Raw genomic sequence first — 24,940 nt, forward strand, 5'->3', positions numbered from 1 at the left:
AAGGGAGGCTATGTTATAGTAATGCTGTTGATGACCTAAACAACGCATTAATGCTTTTAACTGTGAATTGGGGTCATAGTTCTCTGTAAGAGTGAAAAGATCAAGAAGATTTAAAGCTAAACTTTTTTTAAATAAAACTAGATTTAGGGTGTATAGGTTACGGTTTAGAAGCATCTTATTTAAAGTCTACTTACTATGTTTAAGCTGAGATGCAGGGATACCATTACTGAAGCTACTCTTAAGTCTGCCTAAGAGTTGGACATTAACTGGAATAAATCGAAAAGCTGGTTTTAGATTCAGATAAATTTAAATAAAAGCGTGCATTTATATTTATCCTTTAAAAGCACCACATGGTTATGTTGCAGCCTCACCATGTCCACGTCTAAACACGTCTCTCTTTCCTGTTGCATGTCAGGGAGCTGAGATAGAAGTGGATGAAAATGGCACTCTGGATTTGAGCATGAAAAAGAACCGAAGCCAAGACAAAGTTATGCCTCTCACTTCTTCCAGCACAGCACTTCCCACTCCTTCCTCTTCTCCTTTCAAAAGAAGCAGCATCCTGGTAAATGCAGCCTTCTACCAGGCCCTTTGTGAACAGGAAGGCTGGGATACACCAATCAACTACAGCAAGACCCACGGCAGGAGAGAAGAAGAAAAAGAGGTATCTTTTCAGTTTCTGAGTGACTGTTTCCCTTGGATGCGTGGCCATCTGATGGCCTTTGGGATGACCAGTTTAATGCAGTTTAAAGCAAATCAATTTCCACAGGTAGAGGTTTGTGAACGTTGAGCTGGCTTGAATCCTCTCTTAGATGCGGCATAAAAAATCGCTACTCACTTGGAAAAATCTTGCTCTCAGAGCCTACCTGTGGATGCCTAGAAGTCTCTAAGATAAGGAAATCAAAGGTATCCACCATTACAGATTGCTTTTTCAATTTTTTTCCTAATGGCTCAGTCCTGTAGCACAATCATCTAAATAACTTACGGATCACTCGGGGCGGGGGGGGAGAAACACAAACAAAACCAAAGCAAGGTAGTTTTTTTTCATGCTGAAACAAAAAGTGACTTTTCCACACCACCTCTTTATAATTCTAGATAATCCATTATCTAAGCATTTAAACACATTCTTAGAATCTTGCCTGCAATATTTTTTTAGGAAATGTAAAAGCCCAAATTTGAAAATGCAGTTGCAGAAACAAAGATGAGCAAATAAAATTTCAGAAAATATTTTGATTTAGTAACTTCACGACTTCTATGGCTAATCTTTTAAACTGCCACTTCCAATCTGATAATTGTCTTGATTTTGGTTTTGTTTCTTTTTTTCTCTTTATGTCTATTTATCCTATCTTGGCAACATGGCAGTCCACTCTCCCTTCTTTGTCTTTCTTTCCTATTCTTCAGTTTTGCTGACAAGTTTGACTTTATTTTTTTTTCTCTTGAGCCTGGCTGTCAGATTATGGATTGCTTGCATATTTCTTAAATCAGAAAGAGACCATTAGAGGCTAATTAGCCTTTAACAAAATCTTGGTAATTAACAGAGACAAGTCTGAGTTTTCTGAAACAGAATAAAAGATGTCCCAATTTGGAGTTTTCATTCAGCTTCAAATAAATTTCCTCCCTCTTTGTTTCTTTATATTAAATAATAAAATTTGATATTTATATTAATTACAGAATTATATTTTGTTCAAATATCAAACCTGGCACTTAAATAAGACATGGACAGGAGTAAATCTACTGACCAGACATAAAGGTCTGTGCAAAGGCACTCTTGCCCCTTGCGCTTGGTGTTTTGACACTGTGCAGTCTGTCCCTACCCGAGGGTCTCACCCCAGACCTCTGCTGTGGGCTTTTGTCATCCTGGGGGGTGTTGATGTGTCCAGCGATCTCAGGGCCAGAGGCTCTGTTTTGCAAATCGAAGACTGGCAGTTATCCTGATACAAAGAAAATGACTGATTATATCTATTTCTAATTCATTGTTATCTAGTTCATATGCACAACAGTTGCTTAATTTTGGTGGTAATTTCCAGAAAATATTGTCGCTCTCTCTCTCAGTGAAATAGCCTGTCCAGATGCCCCTTAAAAAAAAAAAAAAATCCGAACTTGGAAAAAGCTCAAAATCTCTCCAAAAGGAAAGCACTGAGAAATAACTAGAGCTGTCAGTTAGTTCAACTGTCAGTTCTCCAAAGATTTCAGGGCTTAAAAATGTTAAAAGTGCCAGATGCTATTATCTGTTATTCATGTTACCATTATGTTCTGGTCTTTGCTGAAATCAATATAAAGTTCCATCTGTACATTAATGGAGTTTCATTACTTGCTTTCTTTCTGTAGTGTGCATGCGTGAATACACACATGCTCTTTGCAGAAAATAGTAGTGTTTGGACTGATTGGGCTGGTTCTGATTTTCCTTTTAGTCTGGAATTCTTCAGAATTTTAATAGCATTTAATTATAAATCCATCCAAATGGGAAAGGAGAAATTATATGTATGGTTGGACTTGACTAGCTGTGGTGATCGTCACCTAACAGACCAAAAAGTGGGAGGCACTAAAGGTGTTTTCCCAAAGGTTTATATCTCTCTCTAAAGCTGAATTTCTGGAAAAGCACACAAGCCAAGGCATGATGCTCTCCTCTCAGTCCTAAGTGTGAAAGAACAAAAAAATATTTGTTCTTTTGGTCTGATGTGCTCGTTTCAGACAGACACAGCCCCTTTGGGCCACATTGCTGATGTAAGGTCCTAGAAAGGCAGAGGTTTGGTATTTGTATGCCTGCCTTCCCTTTGTTTTAAATAAATTACAAAACTTAAAAAGTCAATTCAGGAAATTCACCATTAAGATTTGAAAAAAAAAAGTAATTTCAAAGATATAAAACGAAAATACTTCAATTCTAAACCATCTAGGTGTCAGTTATGCTGGTGACTGTAGATCATGATCACACGTCAACCTTCATCTCACAATCTTATTTTTGTTAAACCATTCCGTGAAACATTATTAAACAAAGCTGTGACCTGCAATACTATAGTACTTTGTCAAGCCTTGATATACATAATTCTCAATCAGTCCTCCCTGTGCAGCAAGTATCAGACAGTGACATGATGAATAACTCACGTACACAAGCTTCTGGTCCATCATCAGCAAAACATCAAGAAATACGTGTCATTTTAGATAAAGAACACAAGCTCTATATATTAAAATATTAATAAACACAGCAGCACAAACGGTTACAGCTACTCTTGTTTGATGGAGGTGCATCCTGAGCTCAGGATCCCAGTGGGGTGCCAGGGTCGTCTTTTCACCACCAGGAAAGACCAGGCTACTCCAGGCTCCTCTCAGTTGAATCTTTGACAAGAAGTGGAGGAGGCTGATGTGTGCCTGGTCTTGACACATTTAGGATCCAGTCAAGGCGTGCACTAAAATTTTAGAAACACCGCATTGGTCCTCAGTTCAGTGATACAGATGTAGCCTATCAGTTAGCTGATAGAGAGAAAACCCATAAGCCAGCCTTCTTCAACCCCCATTACATTCTCACCTGTGTTTTTCAGAGTTATTTTGACATTTGACCCCTTGCAGGTGGCAACAGACAGTTCACAATTTCGTTGCTTCTTTTGGGAGCTTGTTGCTTTTACAGAGGCTTACGCTGGGGATGATCCCTGTACGACTTTGCCCTTATGTGTACATAAGAAAAGCAGGGGAGAACCTGCGGACAGAGAGTCAGGAGCTAGAATCCCCATCCTGCAGATTGCAGTGGCAAAACCACCCTCATATGCCGCCAGAACCAGGATTTAACTCAGTGTTGGAAAACAGTCTTTGAGGTTTCTTGAATCTTAAACAAAGCTGGCACTCATTTTTCCACTTTTGGATTTTAGCATTTTAGTTTCACGCTTGGAGGACTTTCAACTATTTGTTATTCCTGCATTAACATTTTAACAATACCTAGCACTGGTTTTAATTTTGTCTATTACTCCCTACCTGAAGTTTTCCTTTAGAAATAAAAGTCTAAAAGCCTGAAATATATCAGAGTTTTTGATTTTTTCATTTGAAATAATTACTCGATAATTACTATGAGTGTTTAGAAAACCTGAATATATGTATTTTTGCTTTCTATGTTTGTAGCAGATGAGATTATTCCCAAACAAACTAACCCCACAAATGTGGTTGCAAAAACCAGTAGTAATTGATGTAGCAATAACATGGCATGGTTTCTATATGTAAGTGTAGTGTGAGTTGCAGTAGGCAGCAGGTAGCCAGTACCAGAAAGCAGAAGGAAGTCATATCAAGGATCTAGTCTCCAAACAGGCAGTGATGAGCTGCCAGAATTGAGGACCATATGGAAGCTTTATCAGAAGAAACACCCCCGCAGAGCTTACAAGTCCCGTTAGGCAGAATCTCCATTTTCAGTCCAGATTCTTCTCAGCCCTCTGCTCTGTGTTAACAGCTCTGCAGCCATCCCTGCCCCTCTGTCCTGGCACGTTTGCCCAGAGCATCGATGGTACCAGCCCTGTGAGTTTAGCAGGAGCTTCTCCCCTCAACCACAGGCAGCATTTTCTGCTCCTATGGACGGTAATCTCTGGGCAATACCTACCTGAGTATTGGAACAGAGTCACAAAACCAACGTGGAGTCCCAGAAGGGATTCATAGAGATTTGATAATTGATGCTACAGGGTTTGGAGATTTCTTGAACAATAGAATATCCACAGAGCATCCCTCCAGAAAGGAAATGCTTATCCTGCATATAATAATTGAATATTAATAATTATTATTGTTGAATAATAATAATTGAAGTCATTAATTCTCAAAAGGGTATAAATCAAGCTATTTTGAAGTGATCAAAGATTTTTCAGAAAACAAAAATGTCATTTCCTTTCAGGACTCCAGATTTCCAAAATGTCTTCCCATGGGAATGAATACACATGGTCCACACCGTCTATCAAACGGCACTGCAGCAGTGATGGTTTTAATCTGCAAATAGTAGAAATCAAGAACTACTGTTAGCAGCCTGCTATTAGGAAAATTTCAAAGCTATTTGGTTCTTGGGATTTTTATTTTAAGAAGAATCTGCTCTTTGGATAACAAGTCATTCCGTTCTACAGACCTGAAAAGCTTTGCATTTGCATCTGTTATATGTAATAAGTTTTCTTAATTTATTATTACAATTTTGTAATTCACAGTACAATGGTACTCCTTTTAACTGGATACAAAACTCAGTGATGTACTTGCACAGAAAAAAAAACAAAAACATAATTACTGAAATCTTGTTTGGCTCTGTATATTCAACAACTGCTTTTATTTTCTCTGTGTACTTTTCTTTGGCATTTATCACCATTTTATAAATCGAAACCTGATTCACAAATACACAGTTCCACATTTTTTAAGTCGAGAGATGAGAGCCTGATATTATGATGTATTAAACTTTCTTCATCTCTCTCTATTGTTTCTTAAGACTTTGTTTGTTTGTTTGTTTTCCAAGAGGTTCTCTTCTTGCCACAGCAAGCTATTTGTTGAATATATGGGAGGCCTTGAAGAGAGAAACCTTTTGTCACATTCTCCTCTAATATTTCAGAAAGATCCAGTGAGCTCTCCAGAAAACATGGAGGAAAAGAAGTATCCAGGAGATGTCTCCATACCAAGTCCTAAACCTAAGATCCATTCAAGAGATCTCAAAAAGGAACTCATCACGTGAGTCACAAAAAATGCCACGTTCTCCTCCGCTAAAGACTGCCTGTGTCATTATTCTGAGTGCTGGTTTGGAGTAGATTTGTAGGAACCAAGCAGAGAGACCTGCAGGTAGTTAGTTCCCTGTTGTGGGTATGCAACTGCCTAGACATGAGGTTTGGAGCTGAGATCAGCCAGGGTTGACCCAGGGGCTGGACAGATTCATGACTAATGCTGGGTATCACTCCTTACTCCCCAAACAGCCAGGTAAGAAATGGGCAACAGCCCTTCTACAAAACACACAGCTTCGTAGCGTGCTACAGATTGGCTGTGCTAATGCTCACCTAGTTAAATAAACTGTATTTGGACAGTCATCATTACAGATCCACCGCTGAGAGCTTGCAGAGAAGTGCTGGGGGATTTCTCAGATAGGAAACATGCAAAGTTCGTAAAAAGAAAAAACACAGGACAGGAGCTGCCCCAAGGTTTTCCAGCCTGTATGAAATCTGTGTTTAAGTCCTTCATCTGCTTCCTTTAAAGCCGAGTTAGTTATTCTGTCCTGCTGAGAAAAAGTGGATGCACAAATTCACACCCTGGGAGAAGAGCCTAATACTCTCTTTTCCCAAGTACAGAGACTCACTTGCTCTGTCTTAAGCTCCAAAACTTTGCTATCTAAAACTGCAAAGAAAACTGGGTAATTCCATTAACTCTCTCTACAAGCAACAGATTGTTTCAGTTTAGAATAATTTCAGTAAAATAGTCACAACCAGCTCATAACACTAGTCACTTTTTAAAATCTCATCTAGGCTCCTCCCAAAACCCCTTTGGATTCACGTCAACATCATTTTGACATCAATAGACTGTTTTCACTGTCATAGTCAGCTAGGACTTAGCAATCATTTATAGCACTGTTCTTTCTGTCCCAACCCCGAGTAGGTCTCTCTAGACAAGTGCACTCTGTACCGCTTAGTGATGATAACCCCTAACGTACCGCTGCAGAATCACCCATAAATAAATGAGTCGCATCCCGTCGCCTTGTGTCCTGCTCCCCAGACTCAGTGGCACTGAATCCGTTAGATCCGCCTCTGTCTCTAGAAATTCCATTTCCCTGGGGCAAGCTGCTGTGAAGAGTGATTCTTTCCCCTCGTGCCGTGCAGTCTGCATGTTGCCTCCTCACCACATTATCTCTCCACTTGTAGTTCATGACCTAAATTGCCACAGGTCAGGTTTGTTTTGCCTCTTCTAAAACAGATGCATACAAAAATCACTGAGAGTTTATTTGCTGAAGACTAATGGCTTTTCTTTTGTCATATTTATTCCTTTGTGATATTGACCTGTTTGGAGATGTCTGTAAAATATTTTTGTGGTCTCCTAAATAATAATACCCAGAGTATTTAGTAGGGCAATGATCAGCTTACAGTGGTTTGAATGTATTATTTTCAAATAGTGAGTAGAAACAGATTTCTAAAATGTATCTGTCTAGAAAATTAAAGAAGAAATATTTTTAATTTATCAGAGGAATCTATAGGTAATATAGGGGTCAGACTGCATTTCTGTGATCCCATTGAGCACAGAACAATTCAGTACAGGTGGCTCCATCATGAGGAAGTTTTTAAAATGACATAAGCACTCGCAGAGAAAAATTTTTCTGACATTGTTAGTTCAGTTGCAGGGAACTAATTTATAAATACCACCTCCTGTCATGTGCTTTTGATTTTTCCATGTTAATACTTTTGCCCATAACTGCATTGCTCAGGTTGAACAGGGCTGTGAAAACGAGGTTGATGTCTTCCTAAGGCTTCTTTACAGATTTGAAACAGTTCCTAGCACTCTGCCAGCTCAGAGAAAATAGCCAGGTGACAATCTCATTTAGCTGGTGCTCCACAGTAATGAGTATGGGGTATCTTACTTAAAAGCTTTTGTACAGCTTCTGCTTGCCCTTCTCATCCACGTGCCCAGTGAAAGAAGGTGCAGCCCTTTATAAGGTGACTCTGCAGGGTTGGTGTTAGAGTGTTTTAAAATACTATAGAAAGGTACACTCTAATTCACCTCTCCCTCCCCCTTCATGCACAAGTTTTGCACTTCTTGATATCTTTGCCCTCTTCCAGAGGACTGCATCCCAATTTGACAAATGAGCTCAGTCCTATGACCAAAGAAGGGTTGAGGAAAACCAAAAGCTATACCTTCTCCTCCAGATCAAACATGCCTCCAGGTCTTGGCAGAAATGAATGTATCTGTTCTTCTAAATGTACACCACCTTCATATCACTTCTCAGTTCAGCTGAGAAGCACCTTGGGAAACTTTTGTGTTCATTCTGAACTGCAGCGGTGTGAGCTTGACATGCGTTCTGTTCTGCAAGCAACCGTAACACCTAATTTCTCACTTATGTCAGCAGATAAAGATTGGATGTGTTTCTAAAGAAGGTGCCTTATTTTAGTCAGAAGTCGAGGGAATTATTTTGGATATAACTGTTCTCTGGCCTACAGGAGGTTAGATCAGAAACTTCAGCTCTAAAGTTTATGAATTGCTGTCAAAATATGGTACCAGTAATGAAACTGTCCTAAAGAACCCAAGTCATAACCAAAAAAATCTACCAAAGCATGGTGATTTCACATTACATGGATTAAAAAAAAAAAAAAAAAGTGTCTGACTAATTTGCATGGTAGAAATAGGAAAACTTTTTTCCTTCTGTGCTTCAAGTAATAATTGGAAACTGAAAGCATCATGTAAGTTTTGCTAGTTTTCTGTGGTATCATGGTCATGTTGAGATGTGTAATGATGAATGGGATTGCCCTAAGTGTCGTTATGTAATTCAGTGCAGGGTGGGGTGAGCTATGTGGAGTATTACACATACTCTAGTTTCTCATTGCATCTTCTTTACGTAGCTGTCCAACTCCGGGATGTGACGGTAGCGGTCATGTAACAGGAAACTATGCCTCACACCGCAGGTAAGACACGGCAGGAGACCTACAGCAGGAAATAGAGCTACCTTTAACTGTTGCCATCTCTGAACATTTTTATACCAACCACAGCTAAATGTTCAAAAGTAATTTCCATAAAATTATCCATACAGAAATGTGGCCGTTTTTCCTGCTTCTGCTGCATTTTGTGAAGTTCTGGGCCCAGATGCTAGACCATGAGATTTTAAAAGAGATTTCTGCAGATATCTCTATGAATGGCCTTGAAATTCATAGATCTGCTAATACAGTCTGAGGATGATAATTGTTTTCCTCAGAAGAGCCTACTATCAACCAGGGGGTTGAAACAATAATTTCCTGCCCTTCCTCTTGCAGGAGAGCAGTTTCTGCCTTTTTCCAGCCATGTGGACCAGATGTTCTACCTGCCCTTTATGTAGGCAACAGAAAGGAAGGACTCTGTGTACCACTGCCTCCCCATGCAGAGCTTTACAGGGGCTTTAGAAACCTCTGGCCATACATCTTTCCAGTCATTTAAGAACTACAGCCTGATACTGGCTGCTCCTCCTTTGCCAAGAGCAAATACTTGAGGATCCCCTTTTTCCCATTTTAAGTCTTAGATTATCTGGAGGTTGCTGCTTTAAAAAAAAAAAAAAAAGAAAAAAAGAAAAAAAAAAGAAATAAATTATATTTTAGTAAAACATTTTGCATTGGGTTTTTTTCAGTGTTTCTGGGTGCCCATTAGCTGACAAGACATTAAAATCCCTTATGGCTGCTAACTCTCAGGAGCTTAAGTAAGTATTGACAATAGTATAAATGTTATTTTTATTTATCTTTGATCAACATGTTCCCTCCAGTCATGCAGTTGTTCATTTTAATTTCTCTAAGCTATGTCAAACCTTTGCCTGAAACTTGAAGTGAATGGGTTTGAAAGCTTTTGAGGGAAATAGAGTTTACTTTCCTCCATTTGTCTTTCTTCATTTTTTCATGACTTAACCAAGATCTGGGGGAAAAAAATGTGAACAGTAAGAGAGAGGCTGCTCTCAAAGTATTCCTGAATCAGAGAGAAACAGAAAATATCTAACATGTAAGACATATCTTGAAAATAACTCAGTCTGATCCAGTTAGGATAAATTAGAATTATTTTTTTAGAAATAAATGTAGTTAGAATAAAACTAAAAATGAGACCAGAACTCCTGCAAATCATGTTTTATCATTCACTGACACATACTATGAGTTTAATGTCACCAAAGCAGACATCAAGTCATATGATTTTGTGCTGGCATAATTCTCACCACGAAATGTCACTTACAAAACGACCGTGCAGGCTCTGCTATATAGACAGATGTATAGGGACATATGAATATTTCAAAAATCTGTAGTCAAGAGAGGCACTGGCAACCAGTCATCTAGTTATTGAATTGGCTTTGTTAATAAGGATGTGGGGAAGAGGAAAGGGTAATTAGAGTTATTTCATAGCTTTCCCTCTGCAACTTGTAAATTGGATCCCATAATAGATGGCTTGGAAAAACTCATGAATGTGTGTAAAAAGGGGAGAATCCCGTGACTGTCCTTTCTGTCCTTTAGGTTCATCCCTAGTCTAGATAGAAGAAAATCAAGTCTGATCCTGGCACCATTATGCTTTTTTAATGGTATTAATAGTAGGAATGGTTACATTTAGGCTTGACCTAGTGTTTAATTACAAGTTAGCTATTTAAGATCAACTGTTAGCGGTCTCATCTTCTAGTCCGACAACTTGAATTATAAACAATATACTGAACTGATGGTGGCTTTGGAGTTGAACCTGCTGGAGAGGCAACAAAATGGCAAAGAAAGGCCATTTATATGGGCAACTGTTCAAAGCAGTTCCCAAAGACAGTAGATAAACTGACACGCTGGCACAATGCTTCAGTTTTTCCATCTCAGAGTCTCAAAGGTACAAAATTTAGGTTTAGTTTGTTTTGAAAAGAGCAGCACAGGAAGCAAGGAACTGATTTGCAAAAATGCTGACAAATTTGAAGTCATCTGCTGAGTCATCTATATTTGTCCCTGCTTCTGTTGGCTTTCTGCCATACAGAGACACTCACACAAATATTTTGAATAGTTGCTCCTCATGCAGCCCCCCGCCCCATATTCATGTGTGAATAAGGAAATTTGCATACCAATATGGTTATTTTTCCACTAAAGCTTCTAGAGTTTTGGTCATGCCATAAGGAAAGAGGAGCAACAGCATATGACTTAAATGACAAACTGCACACTGTACGCCATGTATAATAAGTGAGTTGTGAAAGACAAAGTCAAAGTTCATGAACATTTCACAGACAGAAATATGTTGCATAACGCACTTCGCATTTAATTTCAATTAACTAGGAAAAGAGCAAAAAAATCAAAATCTGTTCACAGACAATTTGCAAAAGGAATAAGGGCTAAATAAAATTGTTTTCCACAAATGTACCACCTTCCTGCAAACATTGTTCAGGTGAAATTTTAAACAAACCTCAGCTTTTGATAAGCGTTGACTAAATGAAAGCTTATGCCAAAACTGCAATTGTGCCTGCACTGGTGTTGTACAGTGATATCAATAGTTAATTTTACTATTGCTGTGTGAGCAGAGGGCATAAATGCTCACAGAATCAGGCCATGAAAGTACCCTCACGTAGTCAGGCATCCATATGAAAAAGCTCTGTATTTTTTCCAAATGTTATTCGCGTTTAATTTGCCACAATCAAGATATGATTTTGGCTTCAATTACGAAACTCTAAGCCAGCAAAGATACAAGGCTTCCATGTGATCTACAGTTTGGAAATAAGGACGATCTGTTCGGAAAGTGAGCCTCTGAGTCAGATTCAAGAAATTTTTTATCTGAGGAATCTTGCTTGCACAGGGCAATCTAAGGTGGTCAAATGAAAGTGTACTAAAGCTGATGACGACTCATAGGTTTTAAGGCAGTAGGGAAGAATTGTGACTGATTATCTTATTTCACCACAGAGCTGCTTATCAAATCTTAAAGAATTTTAAAAGTGCACTTCAGAAAGATATTTACTTACAGTTCAGAAACTTTAAGGAATAAGTAATCCATCCTATCCTCAGACAAGTTGTTGCAGTGGTTAAATGCCAATTTTTAGGAGAGATTCTGGCAGTTCTTCTAGATATGTTTCACACAACAAGTTGATACTGATCCATATTCTATAGGTAGCACGACATATTTCACCCGACGATTTTCTCAGCTGACCTCTGTAGGTTTGCCTTAACTACAGTTCATATCCAACCGCCTCTGTGAGCTTTCTAGGGAGTAAAAGAACCAGAAACGCTCCTAGATCTGCAGCTCAGTGTATCAGTTTTACATGCAGTTCTAATTCATCTACTTAAAGACAAAGTAAACCTCCTGGAGAAAGGAACAAAATAGCGGGTACTCGATTTGCACTTACAAATATTTCTATGTGAAATCACTGAGAGGTTTGTTCTTGGAAAACAAACTTGATGAATTGTAAAAGAATCTGCAACCTACACCCACCAGAGAGTTGACATCTTTCAGCCTGAGCTCCTGAGGCCTCTGGCCCTCTAATGTAAATCTGATTTTCTTGGCTCTGCACAGGAATCCAAAACAGAGGATGTCTCCCTAAGTTGGGGCACCAGTCCAAACTCATCAGCCAGTTAAAAGCCACAGTATTACTGGCTGGAAGGCAATACGTTGTTGGTGTATCTTGTATTGTGGAATTTCACAACCCATACAAAGATAGAACAAATATTTGGAAAACCCAATTCATTGGTCAAGCTGTGGAGTCTTGCTAGTGAAGCTTCTTACTAATTTTGTCAGCAGTCCACCTGAAGTATCATCTTGTATTTCATAAGTATTGAGAATATCTTGGCCTCAAATCTTTAAGGACCTCAAGAACATTTTGGACTCTAATCTGGCTGTGAAATCTAACTGCTGCCAGAAGTGGTAACTGCAAATGGGGAGATTCAAATTTAGTTCACTGTCTTTTTTAACTGAGTTCATAACTCTCAGATTCATGATCTGAATGTGTCCCACAAAGAATTCTTGCTGGATTAAAATCCACATCCAGTCTATGCGGGCAGTTCTTCCATCTGTGATCATCTGATAAAACACGTAGCCAAAATGAATATCCATAGTATTTGGCAGGTGTTCTGGATTTATCTTGTGAGCATTTACACTCTCCAGACATCTGCCCTTGCTGCCTGCTCCACGTGACGTTGTGCCCAGTCCTTGTCCCACACTCAGAAGGGTCAATGTTTAGCTCTGTACAGTCGAGTGTACCTGGCACTCTGCAACCCGCACCTCTACCTTCGCTGTCAGTGTGAAGCACGTCATTCTGCCAAAATATTCTGTTTGGAAAATGTCATCGTGAAATGTTTTGACATTGTCTTTAAAAAGAAAAGTCTCCCCTTTCTTCGGTTGAAACTATTTGCTGAATTCTACTTGAATCAGCGAATAAATTTGGTCATGTCCAAAAGAAATCACCGTTTTGACAAATTAATTGTTTGCTGAAAAATAGCTTTAAATATTCTGTGAAGAGATACACCTGCACACTCAGATGTGATATTACAATTATATTTGCAGGTGTTTTCCATGGCAGCCTACTGACAACGAGATTAAATCAGCCATCTCCTCACCTCAGGAAAGATTCAGTAACAACAGACACTCTAAAGAGAGTATTGAACAATGCGAGTTTCCTTAATTGTTCAGCACAAGATTATTTGGCACAAGTCTTTCTGTAATTCTGATACTCTGTAAAAATCATAGCATTCAAAAGGCCCCTAGGGATGCTTAGCCTAAGAACTTTGTGCGGTGTAATATAGAAACAGAAATGGCTGGCACAGCTTCTAAAGGGAAATATTTTGCTTGTGCTGCTTTGTGCATTGAGGTGTTTTTCTCTTCTCTTAAAAAAAAAATAAAAAAACCAACTAAACTAAACCAAAACAAAGCCCCACACAAGAAATACAATATCCTCAATGGTTAAAAAAAAAAAAAAAAAAAAAAAATCCGGGCTTCTGAGATGGAAGATGCTACCAGTAGGGTCCTGCTCCAAACCCCACAGAAGTCAGTGGACAGACCTGCTGGCTCCAGTAGGCTTTTGAGCATATTATTTATGTACAACCAGAAAACAAGAAGCCCACCCTCCCAGACTGCTGGCAAAAACACAGTAACATGCAGGTTTGTTTCCTTTCCCTGTATGGATGGTTTAGTATTAAACATCCATAGTTGAAAAGACTTGTTTGTTGCGCACACACGCAGAAACCCCTTAACTGTGAGACATAAGCATAATCCAATTGCCAAGCTGAATACACAATGGAATCCAGGGCTAGGAAGCTATGGTTCTGTTATATGCTTACAGTGCTAGAATATACAAATTATTAAATTCAAATTCTGGCTATCATCTACCGATGCTCAAAAGTAAAACTGCTTCTCTGCTTCCATATCCCCTTGAATAAATACTGGCAAAGTGCTTAGTTATGTCTGTACCTGCAAGCATCAGAAGAATAACAAACAAACACATAACAGTAAATTTACAAACAGATCTATATCAAGCTGCCTCTTTTTTTTCTTTTTTTTTTTTTTTGTAATGTTGATCCTGTACAGAGAAAAATGTTTGGTGCAAACAAGGTTATAAACTAATTAAATCTATACATTATACTCAATACATTTCACACTCCTTACTAAAACTCTGTTAAAAAGAAATGAAAGGATTCTGCTCATTAAAAAAAAAATCAGCAAGAACTAGTTCTAACGATTCCAGAAAAACTCTGCTTTTCTTTCTTTCACCCTATACAAAATGCAGAAGGTACATATTCTTTCCTGTGTACCTTTGAAGCTGTATTTTGTAAGCTCCCTGTATTATTCCCTAGGTGCCCAACACCTGGCTGTGACGGCTCTGGCCACGTGACAGGGAACTATGCGTCCCATAGAAGGTAAAAACTGTCCCATCACACGGGGCAGCAGCTCTCGGGGTTCTCGGCAAGCAGCAGTAGAAAGAGGTGGCTTTTATTCTATGTGCTTCTTTCAGCTTATCTGGTTGTCCTCGTGCCAGGAAAGGAGGTATCAAAGTGACTCCTACCAAGGAAGAAAAAGAAGACCCTGAACTTAAGTGAGTACAAAAGCAGAGGTCTGCCACCAGCGAAGGGGAAAAAAGCCCGTAAGAGCTCAGGACTTGAGGCATCACAGGAGATGCCCCAGTTAATCTGAGCCACGTGAGAATATAGCCTAGAGCTGGAGCTGAACCAAGTGTTTCTGCTTCTAGTGAAGCTGGTGGGGTCCATCACCTTGGAGCTTGAACAGCGAGGGAGGATCGCTATATCTGCTGTCATTGGTCCAATTATTTTATACAGTGCTATGAAAGTGCCACTTGGTTGAAAAAATTGGCAAAATGAAGGAAAACAAATTATTTCTGCCTGTAATGAAATCTTAACCTGTCAGCTAATTAAATCAGAGTGACACCTTCAAAATATGTTCCAGAGAACTAAAATATATGTAAGTCTCATGTTATTTCTCTGTATATAATTTCAAATTTCACTTAAAGTGAAAACTCAAAACTCAGTAGGGATTCACCACGTTCCTGGTTTGAACACACATTCCATTAGAATGAGTAAACGATAACTGACAGAATAAAGACATAAAGATTTAGCTGCACACAGTGTTGTCTTTAAAACTTGCTAATGATATATAAGAGGCTGCATAGGACTGACAGAGGAGTGCAAAAAAATCCCAAACCTCTCTTTGCAAGTGTTTTCATGAGATGATACAAGTTCTCCAGGTACAGGAACCCACCCTCTGCTTCATGCCAGAACCCCAGATAGTGAGGAGGGAATGTGGGCTTTCCATACACTTGTAGAAGGGTGATTTATTGCCTGTGATAGAATTTCAATTTTCTTTTCTGGCAAAATACTATCTAAATGAATGTTTTAATTTCTTTGACTGTATGACTGTATTTTAAATTGCCTAATCTTAAAATCAGCTGAACCCCCATAACTCAGCTTGACATGAATTGGATGCTCAGGTACAGTGTGTCTCCAGGGACTGAGCCTTAATCCCGTGATGCCAAGTGGCACAGGCAGCTGGAATTCTTTCTCAGACTTTCTTGAGACTGTCTTCGCCTGCTCTCTCAAGTGAAAACAGGGCTTCTTTTGCTGTGTTTCTGTAGATGTCCAGTGATAGGCTGTGATGGCCAAGGTCACATATCAGGTAAATACACTTCTCATCGCACTGCTTCTGGTTGTCCTTTGGCTGCCAAGAGACAGAAGGAGAGTCCTGTCAATGGGTCTTCACTATCCTGGAAACTGAACAAACAAGAGCTGCCACACTGTCCTTTGCCAGGCTGCAACGGGCTGGGTCATGTTAATAATGTTTTTGTCACCCACAGAAGGTATAACTTTGTGTTTTCTCTTTTTTTTTATTTTTTTTCCTTAACATTCCACTGTTGAATTGGCAACGCGTGAGATTACAGTCTGAATAAATTGTGCTGAAGTCTTTTAAGTAACCACATAGTTTACATTGCAGCTGAAGTAGTATGGATCAGAATAACTTTCAGAGAGTTGGGATCAATTTTTTACTCTCTTTCTATGTCCCCATTGCAGTGTGACTTTCCAAGGACTTTTCTTCAGATTAGAAAAGCTTCTATAGGTTTTAAAATTTAATAGAGTTCTTTCCTAGGCAAATATGGAGCCGTATCCCTATATCTTTTATGGAAAATGCAAATATCATTGAAATGTCACCAGAAAAAATTTAGGAAGAGGAACGGCTGCGTTAATTTCATCTTTCTACCAGAGCTGTTTTCGTTGTATCTAAATAGCTAGAACCACACACAAAAGAGTGAACATGTAGAACTCATGGATTACACAAGTTTGAAGTAATAACAACACTACAGATAAAATCATCCTTACAAAGCAGGAGTCACACATGTAACAACACCACAATTTTATATATCACTGGGAAAACACTGGTATAATTTTACCATGTTCAATCAATATTACTCAGAGAACCTGGCTACAGAATCTGAATTAATGCCTGGCAAAGTTTGATCTTCTGTCTGCTTTCTTTCTAACACTCTGAACCAACCTCTCCAATACGAGAATGTCCAAGGTGACTTGAACAAATTCAGAGTCAATGTTATCCTAACTTTATGATCTATGTCCCAAGTCAGGACACTACTGTAAATTGGGGCTAGTTAACTCATGTTAAGCCATGTGATAACTTCAAGTAAATAACGTAAACAGCACGTCAGCTCTTTTTAGCTTTAGCTCTTTTAGATTTTAGCTCTTGTTTTTTTTAGCTAAGCAATTGTGAAGGCAGCTTTAATCCACAGAAGCACTTCTCCCCTCCCCATGTGGACACGTGATGTCTGTTAGAATTTTTGGTTTTAATTTTTACACACACACAAAAAATCAACCATTTTCCTGTGGAAGAAAATTTTCCTTCACTCCTTTCTTGGTTATATCCTTCTGTCAGCATATGGGTATTTCTTCTTCGTTATTTATAAAGATAGTATTAAGACAGTGCAATTCATCTTAGCCCTTTAGTGGGCTATAAAAATTGCCTCAGATAATTACCAGCTGATGAAATTGTGACCTTTGAAATACCAAAATGAAATTTAATGTGAAGAGTGTTTAAAAATCAAACTGACTATATAACAGAACCATTCAAAAAAGCTATTACAGTCTATAGGGTATATCCAGAGTTAATATTGTATTCATCAAAATTATGTATCAACAGAATGATACAATAGTTGTGCACCATGGAAATCATCCCATTAACTAGTTTATTTTTTTTTAGGAAAGTAAACTTGCCATTTCAACTTGCAGGACCATACTGCCCCTTTCCACTGGAGCAAAAGCCCTCAATAAAAGCAATAGACAGTTTTTATTTATAAGTGTTGGTATTTCAAGAATTCTGTAAATGCACCTTCACATAACTTAATAGTAGCTGCCACTGCTATTCTGATTATTCTGAAATATGCTTAAGAGTTGTTTACTTATAGGTTGAGATTTCTATGCCAATTTTCAAGCTGGAATATACAGTTAAATGGCTCTTTATGCGCTATGTCATTCTCCGAAGCTATGCTATAATGGAGATACTGATGTGACCTTAGGTACAGAGGTCTGTCCAAGTGCATGATAATATTGCCTGAAAGGATTGTTGCCATTTTCAAGTGGGTGCTAATGTTTTTTGTTTTTTTTGTTTTTTTTGTTTTTTTTTCCTATCCGTTTCAGCCTGTCTGGTTGTCCTCTGAATGCACAAGCTATAAAAAAGGGCAAAATTTCAGAAGAATTAATGACTATCAAGCTTAAAGCAAGCGGTGGTAAGGAGATTTGTAAAAGATGATGACATTTATTTAGCTAGAAGGGCCCTGACTCTCATTTATACTTATGCCCCTTTATGCCATTCTGGCATTAATTCTCACTCCTTTCAGTTGTCTCTAGCAATAACAAATCTTGAATAACAAAAATCTTTGGATGAGAGATTATAAAATTCTACTTATTTACATCATGAGAACTCAACATTGAGGGTATGCTCTTGTCTCAGAATTACTTTTTTTTTTGTGGACATGCTTTTAATGTTGTTATCACTAATAAGTTGTTAGGACTTAGCTATCTGATGACTAAGGTAAGAAGGGATAAATATTGTGTGCAGAAATTGACTCCTGTCCCTAAATTGAATACTACGTGGTTTAGTTTCTGTCCAGTACTGGGACAATTTTGCTAACCCATGTAGTAGGTGTACAGGAAAAATTACCAAATAGTTATAAGGGGGAATATGTAGGAGCCTCCTTTTTCATTTGGGCATTGAGACAGGATTCAGGGAACTCAGTCTCTATGCCTCCAGCTGCTGAGCAAAACGCTTGTGTTACGTTGGGCAAATGAGTTTGTTTCCATGTGTTCATGTTATCACAGGGGCAGGGACCGCTGCTTACAGATTGCCCAAGCTGGCTCCCCTGTAGGCTTAGCTCACGGCTCTCGGTTTCAAAGCAGTAACAACAGCAGCGGCACAAATCTCTGGGCAGAGCTGCTCTCAGAGCGATACCACGAAGAAAGAGGGACATGTATTGCCAGCAGCTGTAGCTGCTCAGTATTTTTCAGGACAGGGTTTTCATTAAAGACCTGAAGATTTTTTTCTTTCCTATCTAACTTGTGGGGATGTAAAAGTCTTCCTTCCTTTATTTTTTTTTTTTTCTGTAATGTTTGTTAGCTTCCTGACAATTTCCCTTTTGCTGTTATTTCAATTTCTCTATTTATCTGCTGCTTGAAGTATTCCACACAGTGATTTGCCCCCCAGAACTTCTTGCAAGATCAGAAGCAGGTACAGATGAGTTTACTAAAGGTCAGCAATTATACTAGTTACCCTGAGGTGTTCCCTGTAAAAAAAAAAAAAAAAAAAAAAAAAAAAAATTTTTTGATTGCTGTTACATTTCTTTTAAAACTAAAAAAACTAAAAAAACTAAAAAAAAAAAAAAAAAGATTGCAAATACCCCCTCATGTTTTACGATAAACTTTCCTCTTTCTGAGCAGTTTTTCCTTTTGGACTCTCCATCTTGGTGTTGCATGTTGCACTGAGAGAAAAAAAAAAAAAAGAAACACACAGACTCAGAAAGCCCCTTCAATGTTTCAGCTCATATAGATGTTTTACAGCTAGCAAAAAATTTTGATAGTAAAAGCAAAGTGAGAGGCAATTTAAGGATCAGTCATTTGATCAGAAGCTTGTTATCTTCCCCTTATACAGGTAGTGCAGCTTGCTACTCACCCATTTACATGTGGACACTTTACATCTGATATTGATCTTTTCAACTCTTTGCAGGTATTGAGAGTGATGAAGAAATCAGACACTTGGATGAGGAAATAAAAGAACTGAATGAATCCAATCTTAAAATTGAAGCTGACATGATGAAACTTCAAACCCAGGTATGACCTCAACGTGAAACTTTTACCTTTTCTTAGGCTATGTTTCAGAACAATAAATAAACAAATTAGATGCTGTGTAAAAGCTATGTTTGAACCCAGCTAGCCTCCTGTGCATTTGTTTTCCCATCAAGCTGTGGTACTTAGAGGTACCAAAATCCCACATGTTTTTTTGTCAAGTTTCTGTTTGTTTGTTTTCTGTAAATAAGCAGCTTATTCCTGGGTATTGTAATGAAGATCTCGTTAATGATGAATTCAGGGCAGTTTGGAGCTAATCTTGGCAAGCAGGAGAGCCATATTTACCAAACAAAACATTCATTTTCCATTGTTGACCAAACCTCAGTTTACCAAACCCTGCAGAAACCCATGACTGTGGTTAAGAACCTGTTTTAGGGAGGATATTACCTCTTACCAGCATACTCTAACTCTTAATGTGAGTTGACTTTGTTCTTATGTGTACCAAAGAAAATCTCCCTATTTCTGTTCACCCCCTCTCAGTTATTCAAATAGATTGAATTTTGCCTCCAGGCAACACCTGGTAAAGAATGGATGCTTTTTGCTAATTTGTATAGCAGATTAGTTTGACAGGAGCTATGGAAAAAAAAAAAAAAAGTCATTCTCTTTCATTCTTTTGTATGCTGGTAAAATTAAATGTCTTAAGATGCTGATAGAGGTTCTATGGAGTGAGCTGAATGTGTTAATCCCTACAGAGACTCCTACATGCACCTGGGAGTTCACCTGGGCAGACCAGGTAAGAGCAAAAGCAGAAGCTTGCTCAATATTTTAGGAATAAGTGTTCAAGAAAAAAGTTCCTAAAGGAGATCTAGAAACTGAATATAAGTCTAAGCTGCTTTCAGTCAAACTGAGCGTACCCGTGCCCCTCTGTATTTGCACTCCACTGGGATGCATACCGTGCCAATCCATGCTGGTTTCATAACAGCTGCCGTGTGTATGGTCTAAATAAGGGTGAAGTTTATGCCACCTCTGCTGGATCTCAATGGTCTGGCTTCACACTGCAAAGGTTGTGGGGATACCCATCCCAAACTGCACTGCAGTGGGCGGTGGCGGTGGTGTTCACAGTTATTTCGGTTCTCTCTGGTGATCCCTGTGCTGTTTGCAGAGATCACCCCATTTATGCAGTCAGATTTCTCCTCTTTGGACAGCAAGAGACATTTGCGGAGCTGTGGCCAGGGGCAGGGGTGGCAGCCCTTGGCTCTGCCCTGTCCCACTGCCCCACTGCTGGGTGAGGAGCTGGCAGGAGAACCAGGTCCTGCCACTGCCACCTTCAGTTTTTCAGCACTGCTTTCGACACATCAATCTTTAGAGCTGAGAATATTCCCATAGCTCTCACACTAAAATTTTGCTACTTCACATGCTTTTTCCTCCTCTTTCCAAAACCCCCATGTTTCCATTTTGTCTATCAGAGCTCATCTTTGTGATGATCGTTGTGAGCTCAATCTCTCAGTTTCTTTCCCACTCTATTTTTTTCTTATTGTTTGCAGCACCAGCCCTGTTGCTAATCCCAGCCATCACCCAGCTCTGCCCTCTGCCCAGGAGCAGGGCAGGAAAGTAGCACAACAGCTAATACCCATGCTGGGTATTTCCCTCCTGGTGCCACAGAGTCCGTTGGTTCAGAGCAAACATGACCTCTTCTTTGCTGTGAATATTCTGCGAAGTTATGTCTATCCTAACGCCACCTGAGTTTCAGACCCATCGCGTCCCCTCGCGCAATCTCACGACTGCCGTCGTGGGTTCAAACTGCAGTGGCAACGCTGCCAAGGGTCTGTCTGTCTGTGTGTCTGTGCCTGCCCCTGTCTTTTAGATCACATCTATGGAGAGCAACTTGAAAACGATAGAGGAAGAGAACAAACTCATAGAGCAGAACAACGAGAGCCTGTTGAAGGAGTTAGCGGGCTTAAGCCAAGCCCTTATCTCCAGCCTCGCTGACATTCAGCTTCCACAGATGGTAAGACCACAGCCAGCAGCTCCACACCTTCTTTGAGACTGTTTTGCCAGCACTTGAAGCAGATGAGCAAGCTCAGGGACCAGCAGGAGCACGGGAGCTGCGTTAGCAGAGAGCTCTTTTAGCCCGATTTACGTTGCAGAGATGCTGGATGATGAAGTTTGCGTGCCAGCAGGCGCAGCAGCTCCAGGACTGAGCCAGCCCTGGTATCTCTGCCCTGCACCGCACTGCGCAGGACGGGCTTTTCCCTCGTGCCTTCCTGTCCGAATGTCCACCCTGTACAAAGAGCGAAAACTTCACACCGAGCATCCTGATTTACTCTGCTCCTAGATCAAAACTTTAGCCTGTTTCATGCAGGTGATTTTTCTGGAGCCAGCAAAGCTCTGCCTTCTCAAAAACTCCGCGTCTTTGATGTCTTACTGGCCAAACCCACAAAGGAACTTGGGTTTCCAGAGTTACAGTCCCTTTTCCCAGTCTCAAGAGTGCCACTGGGAGATTAGGCAAGGACAGTCACAGGGCCATCAGCCACAATAAAAAAGCAAGTTACACTGACGATATCTCCAAGCCCTTTCCTCGCTCGGAGTGCGCGTGGTCCCCCCAGCACGTGCACCTCCCTTCATTCCTGCAGCCCCTCCATTCATTTGGATGGCTGCCTCGTTTATGACTTCTCCCCCGTTGCCATATCGCTGCTTTTACCCTGCTTTGGGGTTGGGTGTTTGGGGTTGGGTTTTTTTTTTTTGGCTTTAATTTTCTCCCCTACAATGATAATCTGTTTTGTCTTCATTTAGGGGCCAATCAGCGAGCAGAATTTCGAAGCATATGTAAATACACTCACAGACATGTACAGCAATCTGGAACGGGACTATTCCCCCGAATGCAAAGCTCTGCTGGAAAGTATCAAACAGGCAGTGAAGGGCATCCATGTGTAGGATGTGAAAGCTGCTGGGCAACAGAAATTACTTAACAGCAGTAAACTCCAGATGGATCTGTTAGGAGTTCATGTACTGCTAAGGGGTGTAGGTTGCCATGCTGCATTTACAATTGCAACATTGCACTAATTTTTTCCCAGCTGACATAAAAAAAAAAAAAGAATAAAACCACAACAGACTCTTTGTATTAACAGCAATGCACTCTGTTAGTATATTGTATTTATTTCAGTACAATTCCTTTTTTTTTCTTCTTTTGCACTCAGTTTTTTTGTAAAGTGAATGTAAAAAGTGTGTGCGACTATTTTTTATATTTTTTATTTATTTCTAATCAAAGAGTTGGTTTTTTTATCTTTTAACAGCATTTTTGCGGCCTGCCATATTTTTACAAATGTGTTTATTAATTTATTTTCCAATGGGATTTTAAATAGACTGAAAAGCTATACTGTAAATTAAATAACTTGCTGGGTTTGTACAGGAAGAAAAAAAAAAAAAACTATGAAAGTAACAAATGACTGAACCATGGTTCTAGTTTTATTTTCCTCACATCCTGCCTTTTATAATGGCTTTGTATCAGAAGTGGGTTTGCGGTAACATGAGATGTGAAGATGCATGGAATGAGAAGACAAATGGTGCCCACTAGTGGGTAACCTGGGCTCTTAAAAGCACAGTATGCTGGAAAACAGTGTGTTAAAGAATACGTTAGCAATAATGAAATATAGCAATCAGCAGAGCACTTGACTTGGCTGTGTGATTTAGCCTATGCGAATGGTTATTTAAAATGTTTCAAGAGAACTTCAGATTTATTTTACCACTGCAATTTTTTTTTTAGAGTTAGCTCACAGAGGGAAATGCCAATTATCTCTAAACAAAAAGGATCGTTTGATAGGACCGGTACCTTTTTAGGACGAGGCATTGAGGTTTTAACCAAGTGACCAGTATTGCTATGGATTTGGATTTGGAAAAAGCTAACACATCCCAAGCTGAAGGCTTTGTACATAATGAATCGAACTCATCTCCCCTGAAATGGCATTTAATACTGGTTTGAACGTAAGGGCAGCTGAGAAGGCAGCGGTCTGGAGAGGAATAACACCACTCCAGCACAACGGTGGTTGCTTTTCTCTTTGAACGAACCGTAGCAACACCGTGACTGATTTCTCCCATCCTTCTTCACTAAGACTAGGCTGATACTGAATTTGTTACCAGTCTTTCCGTAGGGTACCAAGTGCTACAGAGCGGACAGACAGACGGAGGTGTGCAGACGAGCACTCGCACCTCGGTATCTGGTTAGCCTGGGTGTGGAACTTCTGAATCCGTCAGAAGGTAGCGGTTGCTATAACAGAGGCAATGTCTATTTCAGGGATTGTAAGTAATTAAACATTGTTTCAAAAGTTTTTTTTTATATTTATTTTTTTTAAGACAAAGGTATAAACAACCAGCTAAACTGCCTTTTTTGTATGCACACACACCTCATGTGCATATGTGCCTCAGTGTAAATGTATACATGGATCTAGCGTGTGTTTAATTTTTCCGTGCTATAATGAAAGTGTTTATTTTTATTAGCCTCATTTATATTTAGATTGAATATGATGGCGTTCACAGGCTTGACATATACAATTATATTATTACTGTTCCTGCACAAAAGTACTATTCAAAAGTGATTGAACTCTCATGCACTGTGGTCACTGTTCTGCATTAGGTGGGGCTTGCTTTCTTTTTTGGGGGTTGATTCAACTCTCTGATCTTAGTTTAGACAGGGGAAAATGTATGTTCTTAGGAGGTGTGTTTATTTTTAAATCGAATTTTCAAAAGCTGCCATACGTGCTGTCTAATATGAATAGGAGGACACCAAACAAAAATTTGCTATTAAAGTTATTGTTCTTGCTAAAAAAAAAAAAAAAAAACAAAAAGCAAACATTTGCTATACTTGTTAAATGCATACAAAATGAGTTCACTCATTGCAAAGTCTAAAATTTAATTTACTAAATATTTTAACAAATTTGTTATATATTTTATTTAAGTAAAAAAAATCTCTTACTGACCTATGTATTTATTATTATGATTTATTATGGCTTCAGGTTAATTTATCTGTGTTTGGTTGTCTGCTCAGGATGTTCTGTGAAGTATGTTTGTATTTATTTGCCTCCCTCGTACTTGATGTGTTTTGTAATGTGCACTGATTTTTTTTTCTTTTTGTTTTTCTTTTTTTTTTTTTTTGTGTTTAAACGCATTGATGAGCTATACTGTAAATTAGACCTTTTGTAAAGAGCAATGATGTATGCATTTTTTAATTTGGAGTAGTTTGTATACTGTTTCTTCATACAATTAATATTTCTTACATCAAAACAACAAAATTGTGTTCTGTGCTGTACATTTGGTGTATGGTAGGAAATAAAATTGGTAATGAAATATTGCAGCAAGTTTGTTGGGTTTTTTAGCCTCTAGATGCTGACTTGTATTACGCTTTCTTAACTGCACCTGGCACTATACAATGTGTCAGATGTTTTACTTGCTTTGTGTACAAAATGTGTCATCCCTGTAAGTAAATTTCTCGTATAAATAATTTAATTAGTGTTTTACTTTGT

The 24,940-nt window shown here is 39.1% G+C and overlaps 1 protein-coding gene across 1 annotated transcript in view; it reads left to right on the top strand.

The window, feature by feature from the left end:
- ST18 (suppression of tumorigenicity 18, zinc finger) overlaps positions 1–22,431 on the top strand; it is a 160,164-nt gene extending 137,733 nt beyond the window's left edge. The window contains exons 13-23 of the mRNA XM_010087365.1: positions 416–661; positions 5,552–5,667; positions 8,529–8,591; positions 9,284–9,352; positions 14,427–14,489; positions 14,585–14,665; positions 15,719–15,940; positions 17,784–17,872; positions 19,366–19,469; positions 21,289–21,432; positions 22,218–22,431. Coding sequence (XP_010085667.1) covers positions 416–661; positions 5,552–5,667; positions 8,529–8,591; positions 9,284–9,352; positions 14,427–14,489; positions 14,585–14,665; positions 15,719–15,940; positions 17,784–17,872; positions 19,366–19,469; positions 21,289–21,432; positions 22,218–22,358 — 1,338 coding nt within the window. The 3' untranslated portion in view covers positions 22,359–22,431. The remainder of the gene's footprint in view (positions 1–415; positions 662–5,551; positions 5,668–8,528; positions 8,592–9,283; positions 9,353–14,426; positions 14,490–14,584; positions 14,666–15,718; positions 15,941–17,783; positions 17,873–19,365; positions 19,470–21,288; positions 21,433–22,217) is intronic.
- Positions 22,432–24,940: the final 2,509 nt, after the last annotated feature.

Source organism: Pterocles gutturalis, unplaced genomic scaffold (assembly GCF_000699245.1).
Source record: "Pterocles gutturalis isolate BGI_N339 unplaced genomic scaffold, ASM69924v1 scaffold2531, whole genome shotgun sequence".
NCBI lineage: Eukaryota > Metazoa > Chordata > Aves > Pterocliformes > Pteroclidae > Pterocles > Pterocles gutturalis.